The sequence below is a fragment of the Uloborus diversus genome, chromosome 6 (assembly GCF_026930045.1).
Source record: "Uloborus diversus isolate 005 chromosome 6, Udiv.v.3.1, whole genome shotgun sequence".
Taxonomy (NCBI): Eukaryota; Metazoa; Arthropoda; class Arachnida; order Araneae; family Uloboridae; genus Uloborus; species Uloborus diversus.
In genome coordinates this window covers 5,140,961-5,155,125 of record NC_072736.1, presented here as the reverse complement: position 1 = coordinate 5,155,125, position 14,165 = coordinate 5,140,961, and the positions used below count along the sequence as shown (strand labels likewise).

At 32.6% G+C, this 14,165-nt stretch overlaps 1 protein-coding gene across 1 annotated transcript in view; it reads left to right on the top strand.

Moving 5' to 3' along the window:
• LOC129224171 (membrane-bound transcription factor site-1 protease-like) overlaps positions 1-14,165 on the top strand; it is an 85,656-nt gene that overhangs the window by 32,250 nt on the left and 39,241 nt on the right. The window contains exons 14-18 of the mRNA XM_054858588.1: positions 3,822-4,083; positions 5,232-5,279; positions 5,905-6,087; positions 10,617-10,693; positions 12,638-12,733. Coding sequence (XP_054714563.1) covers positions 3,822-4,083; positions 5,232-5,279; positions 5,905-6,087; positions 10,617-10,693; positions 12,638-12,733 — 666 coding nt within the window. The remainder of the gene's footprint in view (positions 1-3,821; positions 4,084-5,231; positions 5,280-5,904; positions 6,088-10,616; positions 10,694-12,637; positions 12,734-14,165) is intronic.

Genomic DNA, 14,165 nt, shown 5'->3' with positions numbered 1-14,165 from the left:
TCAGGAGGTAAGAGAATTATTTTCGAAGCACAATGGGGGGAAAAAACTTAGCTGAAAAAAGATCATGACTTGCTGGTTTAGTAATGTGGGCATTACTGGATTAGTGATAAGGTTTCCTGTTCTTCCCTATTTTAAAAATCAAGCATCAAAACTTTATTAAAAGGTTGAAATTGTAATACAAAAACACTTGGTTTGGATAACATATTCTAAAGAACTACAAATTTTGTTATAAAAATTTAAATTGTTTTTGAACATTTATTTTTATTAATTTTAAACGTATATCATGATTACTTGCTGTTAGCAAATATGTGTTTCGGCTCCATATTGTGGTAATTCATATTTAAGAAACTCGACCCCCCATATGAAATGCTGAAATGCCGCCCCTGGCCATCGTTGTACTGACAAGAGACGTCGAATGTCTTCGGAGGGTAGATATTGCCCCAAATTTTCAAATTCTAATAAAGATGCCATTGCAATTCTGGAGTCCTGCAAATCAGGGTAGTACAGACGGCAAAAACTTGAGGGTCATGAATTTGGATAAACTTCTGGATTTAGGTCAGTTCGTACTAGGTAAAATAGTTTGAGTACATAGGCTTTAGTTCGGCTGCAAGGAGGGTCTAACTTTGCTGGTTTGGTCCTGGAACTCCAATAGCGTTTTCTTTGGAAAATTTGAAATTGTGGCACAATATTTGTTTTCCTAAAATCAGTCACGTCTCTTGATATTGCAATGTAGGGGCGGTGGAATTTATTCTACACCGTGAATGCATTTTCAGTTGAGTGATACTGCCTTACAATATGAAGAAAAGAGTTAAAAAAGGTTAATTTCAAAGGAAAACCCATTGCATTCTGGAGCTAAACTAGAAATTTTGGACCCCCATTACGGCCGAACTAGGACTTATGCAGTCAAACCGCTTTACCTGGGTTCATATCTAGTGGGAATTAACCTAGATCCAGAGTTTCATCCGAATCCGTGCCCCTCAAGGTCGTGCTATTTGGTAGTGAGTCAAAGCTTAAATGTTTGTTTCAATTGTTAATGCTGAAATGGAATTTTTAATGCATGATTATTCAGTGGTGTACTTAGCGTGGGTGACACCCAGGGTGGTAATTTATGTGTCATCCCCCCACTCCCAACAAACACAAAAGAAAAAAAATATGCAAACATGAAAACGTGACATTCATGCAATTCAGAAACTACATTTGTGTTGTAACAAAATTTTAAGTCGGCCAATGTACAAAAAATAGATAAATATGGGGGGTCCGGGGGTTTACTCCCTGGAAAATTTTCGAATTTGTAGTCGAAAAATGCATTTTAGCTGTGTATTTTTGAAAACTTGCAATTCCACTTAAATTGTTACCCCCCCCAGAAGGGTGACACCCCGAGCGGACTCCCCCCCCCCTCTGTAGTGACGCCACTGGATTAGGGCTTAATTTCTAATAAAAAATTCCAGAGCCTTGTGCTTCTGAGAACTTATATTCAGGTGAAAATAGTCTGAAAATTTGACAAGTCGGTTAAAATTCGCCAAAAAAAAAAGGAAAAAAAGCATAAAAGCCAAATTTCCATTCGAATTAAGCCTTGGGTATGATTATGTGTAGAACTTTTGCTGGTGAAACATAATTTCCATTTATTTTCATGAATGCTTTTTTATATTTTTTAAAGTATTTCTTACGAAAGTAGTACAGTCGAACCTTTATTTCTTACGAAAGTAGTACAGTCGAACCTTGATATCTCGAACCTCCTTATCTCGAAACCCTTGATGTCAAGAAAAAACATTTTCCCCCTGCATTTTATATAAAACCCCAATGTATTTTCCATAGTTATCTCGAAATTTATTTTTCGAAACCCTTGATATGTCGAAATTTTTGCACAAAAGCAAGTTTCAGTTGTCGTTTTTCTTAGGCAATTTTTGTAGTAAAACCAGTTCCAGGGACCAGTTTTCATCTCTCTTCTTGGAAACTTTGATTAGGGGATTGACACAAGATAATAGGGAAGTGTTGGTATGAAAGGGGTGCTGTATTTTTCCCAGAGTTTAGAATCTTTGTGCGTTTCTCTCGAACATGTTGTCCACTTTGAGGAAAGGGGGTTGATTTTTCACCAGTCAGATTTCAAGTGAAAACGGAAAATGCGTTCCTCATTTTCATTAATCTGCTTTTTTAACTCCTACAAAATGGCTACTGAAAACTTTTTTGAATGTGGGGAGCTACTAGTTGAAGATAAGAATTTTTGAATTTTTAGGTGAAAAACCAAGTTGAAGTGGCGGTGTATTTCATGCAAGTTGAAGTTGTTGTTCATTTCAAAATCTCTTCTTGTGCACTTTCGACAATTATAAAATTTCAAATCTAGTAAAATATTGAAGACTACTTTATTAATCGTAATTCAAAGTGGTCTCATATTACATATATAAATGCATATAGCGTATGTGTATGTAATTGTGAGAATTTCTAGTTTAATTTTTTCAAAACCTTGGTAACTCAAAAACTCGATTTTTTTTTCTGTCCCGAGAGATTTGAGATATTGAGGTTGTACTGTATTTCATTTTATTATATTTGAATCAATTTCTTTTTTCCACTAAATTATTGATTTTTAGGATAAATAATTTGCAAAACCAAACTTCAGGGCCTGGTCTGATTGTGGATAGTTTAAAATTAAAGTGCCCATTTTATTCAGTGGTTTGATGTATTTGTGTCAATAAAGTCAGTAAAATTGAAAACTCTAGAACTGTGAGTTTATATAGTCTGAAATTGATAAATTGATAATACTGTCGAGCCTCCATATATTGAAGTTCCACATATCAAAATTTTCTATATATAGAAATCCCAGCAAATTTCAAAGTTCATTTCATAGAAAAATTGTTTCCATATATCGAAAAAATCTCTATATATCGAAAAAAATTTCGAGACATTCGTAGATTTTTTTTTTCCACTTGTTTGAGATTGTTTGTCTCATGAACAATGAAGTTCAGGGGAGAAAATTATGTTTACTAAAGGTTGCTAAGAAGCCCATAAGAAATCTGGGTTTAAGGGGTACGTAGATAGGTTGTAGTTCCGTTCTGGAGTTCTTTAATTTCCTCAAGTTTATTTCAAATCTTACTTGTTAGTTGTAACAGGTAACACTGTAAAACCAGTTTCAAGTTATCCCTTTTGTCTGTTGATTATCATTCCTAGTCTTTTTAGCTTCAGTAAAAATCATTGAAGTTAAGTAGATTGATTTTTTACTTTTCTCTGGATTACATTGTCAAAACAAAAATCTCCTCATGTTGTGAATCAAGTTGAACGGCCGAAGAATGAAGATGTATGAAGGCACAAAAATGTAATTTCTGTTAATTTTTCAGTTATTAACTTTAGTTTAATCCGATGCTCGTATAAATTATAAACTGGGTTTCATGTACAAAAATTAGCTTTAATTTTAATGTTTTAGGAATTTTTTATGATAAAATAAGATTGTTTCTATGTATCGAAATTTCTATATATCGAATTTTTTCTGGCAATTTGCTACTTGGATATATGGAGGTCCGACCGTAATTATTAAATTTATAGCCTTTACTCCTATTTCCTCAGTCAAGGAGTTTTAAATGAATAGGACATAGGAGTCTTTTGCGTCTGCAATTTCTTTTCTATTATGTTAAATATATTTTTGTCACCTTTTGGTTAAAATTAATTAAATTGAATCGAATTCAGTCAAGTAAAATACGAATAAGTCAATTGTTTTTTCCGCATTAAATCAATAATTTTTCTTTAAAATATCTTTGCAAAGCAAGCCATGAACTAAATGGTGCTCACTTTCTAAAAATGTCACCACATATTCTTACACCATTTTTCTCTAGCGGGGTGATTCACCTTGGTGGCGCCATCAATCCAGCCAGCATGAAGCAAGCGCTGATGGCGTCAGCTCGTCGCTTGCCCGGTGTTCCAATTTTCGAGCAGGGGTGGGGGAAGCTGGATCTGGTTCGTGCTTACCAGGCCCTGCGCAGCTACAGGCCACAGGCAACCCTCAGTCCCAGCTATCTGGATCTTACTGAATGCCCATACATGTGGCCTTATTGCTCACAGCCATTGTACTATGGTGGTCTTCCTACTATTGTAAATGTAAGTACAAGCAGTGTTTGCTAATTTTTATGAGAAATTTTTATTGATATTGTGTAGTTTGTATTAGCCTTTAATTTGACAGAAAACATTGATTTATGTTAAGATTCTTTTTTTGAGCAATCACGATTGCTTATTGTTCTCACTTGACTTTTGAATTCCTGCGATTTTATTTCCCCCCCACCTCCCTCTGCACCATCACCGTCGACCGGCTCCTCACGATGCTGCTCCTACAGCGAAAACCGTCTCCAGGTTGCGTCACTTACTTGCCTACACTTACACAAACACCTACACTCACAAACACATACACATTCATGCATACATACAGACACCTACACATACACGCACACAAACACATACACACACACCTACACATACACACAACTACCCACACATACATATACCCCCCCACACAAACACACATGCCTACACACATACACATACCCCCCCCCACACACAAACACACACGCCTACATACACACACACCTACACATACACACAACTACCCACACATACATATACCCCCCCACACAAACACACATGCCTACACACATACACATACCCCCCACACACACAAACACACACGCCTACATACACACACGCGTGATTGCGAAAAACATAATTTGAATTCAAGATGTCAAAATTCAAATTAATTTTTTTTAAATTATTGTTATTAATGATATATTGCCCTAAAAAATGCCATTTTGTTTGCTATTATCATTTTATTGTCGGCATTACAATTAATGAGTATTTATCAGACTTTTATGGGGCACTGCTACCTTAAAAAGAACTAGTTTGCTTCATTTCAAAGTTCATACCATGTTTCGGTCTTCAAAAAATCATTGCATATTTATATTATTTTTGTTGTTTCAAGTTGAAGCATATAAGTGATCTCTGTAACAGTATAATATTTATTGTCTAACTTTGTTGCATTATGAATTGTTTTGCATCCTTATAGTATATTGTCTTTATTCTATTAGGATTTTTATTGTCTTTTTAGAACTGCTCATAATAGTCTTATCATTATTATTATTTTTTGATTCCTCAATGTTCAATCATAATTTCAATATTATTTTATTCCGTTCTTAAGACTCCTTATTGAAGATCATTTAAATAAGTTTTTGTGACTATTTTTTGTTTTTTAATTTTAGGTTACAATATTGAATGGAATGGGTGTTTCAGGAAAAATTGTTGGCAAGGTAATATTGCTTTTTTTCCCTTTTTTTTTTTTTTTAATTTATTCATACATAACCATAAAGTGAAAAGTAAAACTTGTTTTGACTGTGTTGATTTAACAAATAAATACCTTTGTGCTTGAAAAATTGACAAACGTTTTGATGCACAAAAATTGCAAATTGCTTCAGACGCCTGTTTTGGTGTTACAAGGAACACTTTTTCTTGTTGATATGCTTGCTGGAAATTGAACCATCTCTGATTGTTATCTTTCCTGTTTAGCCCCAATGGCATCCCTACACCCCACAATGTGGCCACCTTCTGGAAATGGCCCTCTCCTACTCAGACATCCTGTGGCCCTGGTCTGGCTACATAGGTGTTCCTTGTAACACCGCAACACATGTCTGCAGTAATTTGCAACTTTTGTGCATCAAAACGTTGGTTAAAAGATTCATTTATGTTGAATTAATTTCCATTTGAACTTTATTCACACTGAAAACTTAGTTAATTTACAAGGTTATCAATATTGTTACAAGAATAGAATTATGATAGACGTAGTCTCTTTGGTAGACATTTAGAGGAATGCACCATTTCTTGTTGATATGCGGGATGGAAGTAGAACCATCTCTGATCATTATCTCTCCTTTTCAGCCCCAATGGCATCCCTACACCCCACAGTATGGCCACCATCTGGAAGTGGCACTTTCCTACTCAGACATCCTGTGGCCCTGGTCTGGCTACATAGCTGTTCATATTACCGTGTCCTCACTGGCTGCCAGCTGGGAAGGCATTTCTCAGGGACACATCTCATTTACAGTGGAATCCCCACCAGAGGTAAAGATTCATCCCTTTTATGGTGCCATGCAATCAAGATAAGTAGTCATTCCTTTTTTTTTTGAGCAATCATGATTGCTTATTGCTTTCATTTGACTGTTTTTGGCGTCCTATAATTTTATTTTCCCACCGCCACCCTCCGCACCATCACCGTCGACCGGCCGCCTCACGATGCTGCTCCTATAGCGAGCAAAGTCTCCAGGTTGCATCCATGTCCTACACACACGCGAATACATACACAAATACACACGAATACATGCACACACACACATACACACACAAACACAGACACCTACACATACACACACACACACACAAAAACATACACACAACTACCCACACGTTCATGCCTGCACACAGACACAAACACATATGCCTACACACACATACACATACCCCCCACACACACATTCATACACACAACTACCCACACACTTATGCCAGCACACAGACAAAAACACTCATGCCTACACACACATACACATACCCCCTGCACACAAACACACATACCCCCCACACAAACACACACGCCTAATTGCGAAAAACATAATTTGAATTCAAGATGTCAAAATTCAAATTAATTTTTCTTTTTTTTAATATTGTTTTTGTATTTTGGTGTCCTTTTTATTTTTTATTTTTTATTTTTTATTTTTGCAAAGGTTAAGTAAAGGTGCTTAATTTTTCTCCAAAATTTGTAATTTTTTTAAATTCATTGAGCGTAATTGATTTTCAAATGTTGTTTTGCCAAATCAGATTGGAACAAAAAGCCAAATTAATATTTTGTATGATATTTTTTTCAAAATGTTTGACCTTTTTTTTTCTCTCCAGAAATGATTCTAAGTCTTTAGTCGCTTATATTAAAAAAAAGCAATTAAAAAGTCCTTCCTTTTCCTCAATTTCATCACAGTTTTGTTTTATTTATCAAGAAAATGTAGGTTTGAAATGCCATTTGTGCGATCTATATTTATTCATCTAACGAAAGAGAGGTTGAGTTTGTGTCTAAAAAGCTTTAATTTAAACTTCCTAAAAATGAATTAATTTTTTACTTTGCTCTAAAAGTCAATACAGTGAAATCTCGTTGCAACAAACATCAAAGGACCACAAATTTTGTTCGTTGTAGTAAGAAATTCTATGTAATGGTATTCAAGCAATGTAACATAAATTGAATCGAGATTGTAAATGTATTTTATTAAAACAAATCTTTCTTTGTATCGGTATTAATTGTAACAAGATTTTACTGTTTTTTTTCTTTTTATTATCAAGCAAAATCAAATTGAAAAAAAATGTTTTTTTACCTTATTAAAATAGAAACAAATAAATTTTCTTGCTGGTTGTTTTTCAAATGAATTCCGTGTAATAACAAAAAAGAAATGTACATTTTCAATCAAGATCACTTCAGGAAGTTTTTAAATTGCTAATTTTAAAAGATATATCAGTAATGTCTCTTGAATCATTTCAATGAAATCTGTATCATTAAAGTTATTGCTTGATGAGCTACTGTATATTTTGTTCTTCATTAGTTTTATATTATGTATAAAAAGTAAATTTCGCAATTAAGTTCCTTGCTGGAAGACTTTGTATTTTCTAATTTTCATGTTCTTTTAAAAATTCCATATGCTATGTATTACAATATTTCTAGTATTTTTTACCCTCTACACACAAAGGAAGGAGGTTATAAGTTTGACGTGTTGTGTATCTGTGTGTCTGTCTGTGGCAAGCTGGTGCCTAAAGGGATGGACCGATTTTGAAACAAAAAAAAAATTTTTGAAAGGAGAGTTGATCGAGAATGTTCTTAGCTAGGTTGCGTCTTCGGATGGCATTAATTAACGAAGATGTTAGTTAAAAACCTCTAAAAAAATTTTCTTGAATTTTCGCAGTGAAAATATATTTAAAAATTTTAAAACTTAGTACCAAAATAGAATGTGTTTGGAACTTCCATGTTGTATAGAATTTTAATTATAACACTTTTTAAAGCAGATTTTTAAATACAGCTAAGCGTTTTTTTCAGAGATTAGTAACCAAGTACCTTGTTGGCCGAAAAGGAAATTAAAAGCAATAATTTAAAATTTTTATCTGTTGCTCGTTTCTATTTGTGAACAAATAAAACACTTGCAATTGATTGATAATAGCATAAGGCTTAAAAAGGATTTTCGATTTACCCTCTTGATTTTTCATTTACAACCCAGTCGGGTTTTTTTTTAAAATTTTTAACTTTAGTTACTTGTTCAGGATGGCGACAGATCAGGGAAATCAGGGAGGTCAGGGAAATATCAGGGAATTATGAAAAAATAACAAAAAATCAGGGAAAATTGATTTTATGAAGAAAAAAAATTTTTTTTTTTGCTTTACAAAATTAAGTACTCTAATTCTCTATGCATTTCCTGCCAATTATCTGTTCAAAAAAAAAAAGTAAAATTAATGAGGTGCGATTATACACTGCCGCAAATTTGTGCATCTTTTTTCCTCAACGTCAAAGTATCGAATCTTACTTATTATCCACAGGATGAACTTCCTAAGATTGCTTCTGTGCCTGTTAGGTTCTTTATTTTATCTAGCTTAAAAATTTCCTTTTACGCTTTCAATGCCACGTAAAATAAACAACCATACAGGCAAAGAGGAAGCCTTCATTAATGCATTAGCTCCTTTGCCTTTATTCCATTTACTGTAATCACAATTTCAAGAAGAAATCTTTGGTTTTTGAATTAATACTATAAAAGCTTAAAAGTTATTACTTCTTCGCGTTTTTAATTTAATTGCTAAAATTGAACTTTCAATAAAAAAACTTTTTCTTGCCGTTATACTATTTGTTGTCACCACAGATTATAAAGGTTTTCTTTTCTTCAGACTTAAGTAATTCTTTAATTTTATAACCAAGTTGTATTCTTCTTTTATATATTTTGAAATTAACTAATTGCTTCTTTTTTTTTCTTGCATTTCAAAGTTGTTTGTTACAAAAGCAATCTAAGATTTTTTTTCATTACATACTGAAATCATTTGAAATAGAGTTAACTTGTGTACTTAAGTAAATATCTTTATTTTTTAATTGTTGAAATGCTGTATTCATTCATTAAAACCTATGTTCTTGATTAGAGAAAAGCTCCCTATGAATGAATGTCAAATGGTTTCATCAGTTTTGCATAAATATGTCAATTAGTTATATAAGAATAACTACATTACTTCTATTCTTTCACTATTACTTGTTATTCTTGCAACAATTATTATACTGTTTGAAAACTTAGTTCAAAATAATTTCAATTACTTTTTAGTTCTATAATAAATACACATATGTTTTTAAGAGTAATTTTAATAGTTTCTTAAAATTCTTATGCTAAGTGATTTCTGGGAGTAAAGTATTTTTTTTTTTTAAATTTTCTATAATCTTTCCATGTATAAAAATTTAATTTACTGTTTTGTAGGTCCCCCCCCCCCAAAAAAAAGTGTTTTTTTTTTAAACCATTTTATTAAAAAAGTAGCATCTTTTTAAAATATATCTTTAGTTCAACAACTTTACCCTACTTAAAACGTTTAAAATACTGCATTTTATACAAACATACAATGGATTTCAAATAGAGCAAAGAAAGAAAACCATTATTATCATTGGTAACGTAAATCAGGGAAATTTGGTGAACTTAATCAGGGAAATCAGGGAAAAGTCGGGGAACTTTTTTTCACAGTTCCTGTCGCCACCCTGTTGTTGCAGTTATTTAGTTTTTTTATCTGTAGAACTTTGTGTTGCCACTTTCTGCTTTTACGTTCCCCTTTTTATATTTAAAAAAAAAAAAAAAAAATCAAGTTGACTGACATTAAACTTATACTTTCTGTAAATTTATGTATTTACTGTCGTATGAACAAGTTATATGAATGATGCTTAAAATTTTAAAGTGGAAAGTTTCCTTCATTTTTCAGGAACTTGTTGCATGTAAACATATGTTTTTAGAGCAAGAAGCTCAAATGTATTTCATTTGGTCTGTGGATTTTAACTTTGAATGAGCTTGGTCTTGCTTGGAAGGATTAAATAGATGAAGGATGAAATCTTTACTTATAATAAAGTTCAAAGCCTCTCTGTCCAGATCTCTGTCTGTCAGGGTGTCTGTGACGCGTATAGCGCCTAGACCGTTCGGCCGATTTTCATGAAATTTGGCACAAAGTTAGTTTGTAGCATGGGGGTGTGCAACTCGAAGTGATTTTTCAAAAATTCGATTTTGTTCTTTTTCTATTTTAATTTTAAGAACATTTTCCGGTCCAAAATTATAATAAGATGGACAAGTAAATTATGAAATTATCGTGACGTGGAATGGGAGAGCGAATGAACATAGCCAATTGGCGAGAAATTCATCATCCATTATTTGTAAATATACAGGCAAGCCAAATGACCTTTTAATTTTCTACTACAGGCAAAGCCATGCGGGTACCACTAGTATTGCCATAAATTTAGTTATAGATTGTTCTGTTGAATGAATGCAATGTTTTTGTTTTCTTTCTTTTTCTTTTTGGCAAGGTTGTTAAAATTAACACTGTTATTATTTTAGGAGGGTGAAACTGAGCCTAGAAAGTCTCACATTAAACTTCCTCTTAAAGTGAAAATCATTCCAACTCCTCCACGAAGGTAAGCATAATTATCCATTTATATTAATTCAATTTAAATAAAACAAGATGATAATTGATAAGCAAAGAACTTACCTTTTATTTGTTCATCTGTTGTTCCCTTTGAGGCTTCTCTCTATAATCATTTATATTTCTTCAATTGTGTTGTGTTATCATTGTTTCATGCTTTATGCAGTCACTGCTCAACAATAATTTAACTAATGAAAAAATTAACAACATTTATTAGCTTACATTACATCACATACTAGCTGTACCCGACGCGCGTTGCTACGCCAACAAAAAAATACATCATTATACTGATTTTCATGGCAATCGGTTGAACGGGGCAGAAGTTGCTACTCTGCAGTGCCACCTGGTGGCGAGTGGCTTTGATGAGCATATTATGCACCTTCTCCGTATAAAAATACATATATATAGCAATTTTCATAATAATCGGTCCAATTATCAAGTGAAGCCGTGACTATACTCAAATTTTGTACTCACGCAGTTTGCAAGATCAATGAATTGCTAAAAATATCAAATAGAAAAAGTTTTAAATCCCCCCGTTGCATGAAAAGCCATAAAACAATAAAGAAAGAATTTATTTGTTCAAACTCAAGAAAAATGGCAACAGCTAACTTCTTATCAATGAGATCTTTCACGCGAATTAATTTCTGCAGCCGATAATTTTATTCGTATTTATCCAATGGATTGTGACTCAAATTGGAATAGAAAAGGAACTATCGATCGGAGTTTTTTCGAACTGGTCTATAAACATTCCCAGTACCAAAAATAACAAACGGTGAAATAATTTTGAGCCAAATCTGCCGGGTAGTTTTTGAGTTCATGGATGACATACAGACAAACATTCATTTATATATATATATATAGATCTACACACTACGATGGTTCGAGAGACACTGACTGTTTTACAATATGGATGCAAACACAGAACAAAAAATAATTTTTTTTTTGGATTTGAAAGTTTGCATTTTGGTTTATAGTTTTGGTTTGCTTTTAGCAAGTTCTTTTACAGTTCAGGGATTACAATTATGAAGATATTTCTAACAAGCATGAATAATTTTTTCTTTGAGATTATCAGTAGTTTATTCCATTGCATTTATATATTGGTGTCAACATTTCAGACCTGAATAGTTTCAACGCATATATCTTTACTAATAATAAAGCTGAAAGTCTCTCTGTCTATCAGGATCTCTGTGACGCGCATAGTGCCCAGACTGTTTGGCGGATTTTCATGAAATTAAGCACAAAGTTAGTTTGTAGCATGGGGTGTGCACCTCGAAGCGGTTTTTCAAAAATTCAATGTGGTTCTTTTTCTATTCCAATTTTAAGAACAAAATTATCATAAGATGGACGAGTAAATTATGAAATTATCATAACGTGGAACCTTAACATGGGTACAAGCCAATTGGTGAGAAAGTTCACCACACATTATTTGTAAATATACAGGCGAACCAAAAGACCTTTTAATTTTTCTATTACAGGCAAAGTCGTGCCAGTACCACTAGTAATTAATATATTTAGCAAATTATTAATATTTTATTATTATTATTATTATTTTTATTTTTTTTCTTACGTAAAAAACAAACAAACAAACAGGAAGTATGCAGTTTCAAAACTGTTGTCTTATATGTTTTAGAGCTTTTTTTCATTAGTTCCTTGCTTCTTCTTATAAAACTCTTTTAATTTAATCAGTTCTCAAAAACATCCACAAATTGGGAAAAAATTAGCTGTCACTCAGTGATTACCTTAAAAAGCGGATCTGATAAGACCCAATTAAAATATTTGGGTTGTTTTCTAATCTTGTCCTTTCATTCTTAAATTTGATTTTGTTTGTTTAAAATATATATTTTGTTGCATTATTTTGGATTTACATGTTTTACTTTTAGATTTTTTGACCATTTATTGCTTACTCTTCTCTGAAACTTATTTATGAATTTTTTAGTAAGCGTGTACTGTGGGATCAGTATCATAACTTAAGGTATCCACCAGGATATTTTCCTAGAGATAACTTGCGTATGAAGAATGACCCATTAGATTGGTAAGTTGATGTTTTGTGCACCAAAATAATGTATATGCTGTGTTGGATTTTTTTCTGCATTGCTGATGCATTTTAAATCTTTCTGTTTTTAATCATCTTAGTTCAGATTGTTTGAACTTTTATAAAAAACACTGCAAACTTATTTTTAAATTTAAAAGTTAGTGCAAGAGTTGCAAAATAAGCCTGGAAATGCTGTGACTGCTTTTATTAATTTTCATGTTTTTATTGATTTGAAGATTCACTCATATCCAATTGTTGTGCTGCCTTCTATCCACTTTTAATTGTTCAAGCATGTCGAAAATTTTGACCTTTTCTTTAATGATCATACTCTCTTTTTCTTTCCACTCTTGTCGACTTTAGACGAAAAAGCGCGTTTGAAAGACATTTTATTTTATCAACATTCATACGTAAAATGAAAAAAAACAACAAACATTAAGAATCAGAGCTGTTTTTTGTATAAGGGTCATTTCACTGTATTTTTGATTTACTGTTTGATTTGCAAATTATTTTGTTTTTAGCCTTTCCTACCAACACACCAACTCATTTAAAACCAACTCATATTCAAATCATGTTGCAAATCAAACAGTAAATTAAAAAATTATGGCAAAAAGAGGTCACGTTATGAACTCTCCATAAATGTCAAAAACACCCTGAAATGACTCAAACTACAGCAAAGCATTGTTTAGAGATAATACAGTGTGTGAACTTCCACTTAAAGTGATGCTAAAGGGAAAAAAAGCCACTCACAAAACCAATATTTATTGTCAACAAAGCCCATTTTACCGCTCCGCCGCTTTTTTCCAAAAAATTTCATGTTGGAGACGAGCAATTTGTGTCCCAATAAAAAAATTCATTACACATTAAAAAAAACTCACGTTATAACCATTTCGCGTAAGTCAGATCGCGTTGTAGCAGGATATGACTGTGTTATGAAAAAATATTTATTTTTTTTTACAAAAGTTTTTGAATGATTTGCAATAGTTTGTTAAGGCACATCGGAAATTACCACTCTGTGGGACATTATTAGTTTGAGGGAAGTTAGGAGGCAACAGTTTTCTTCAGCTCCTCTTAAATACATGCTTGTTTTGATCCTATTCTTTGTGCATGTAGCACTTTTCAGTGTTCATTGATTTAGCTCAGTTTCGTAATTGTAAATTATAGCAACAGAGGATTTTTTTTATATTCTGATAAATGTGTTTTTGTTATTGATGCAAATGGTTTTGATCTTTTTTTTAATAGAAATCTTCTGAACATTTGTTGTTTAACTCTCGTATAGCTTAAATTTTAGTGAAGTAACAGAGGCGTCTATGAGGTCTCTGTTCACATCTTGTTGTCATGGTAAAAGGTGACGTCCCAAATAATTTCACATTAATAAAATTCTATTATACTTCATGATAAGTTGTAACCTGGATGTGGTCACTGTAAAACATTC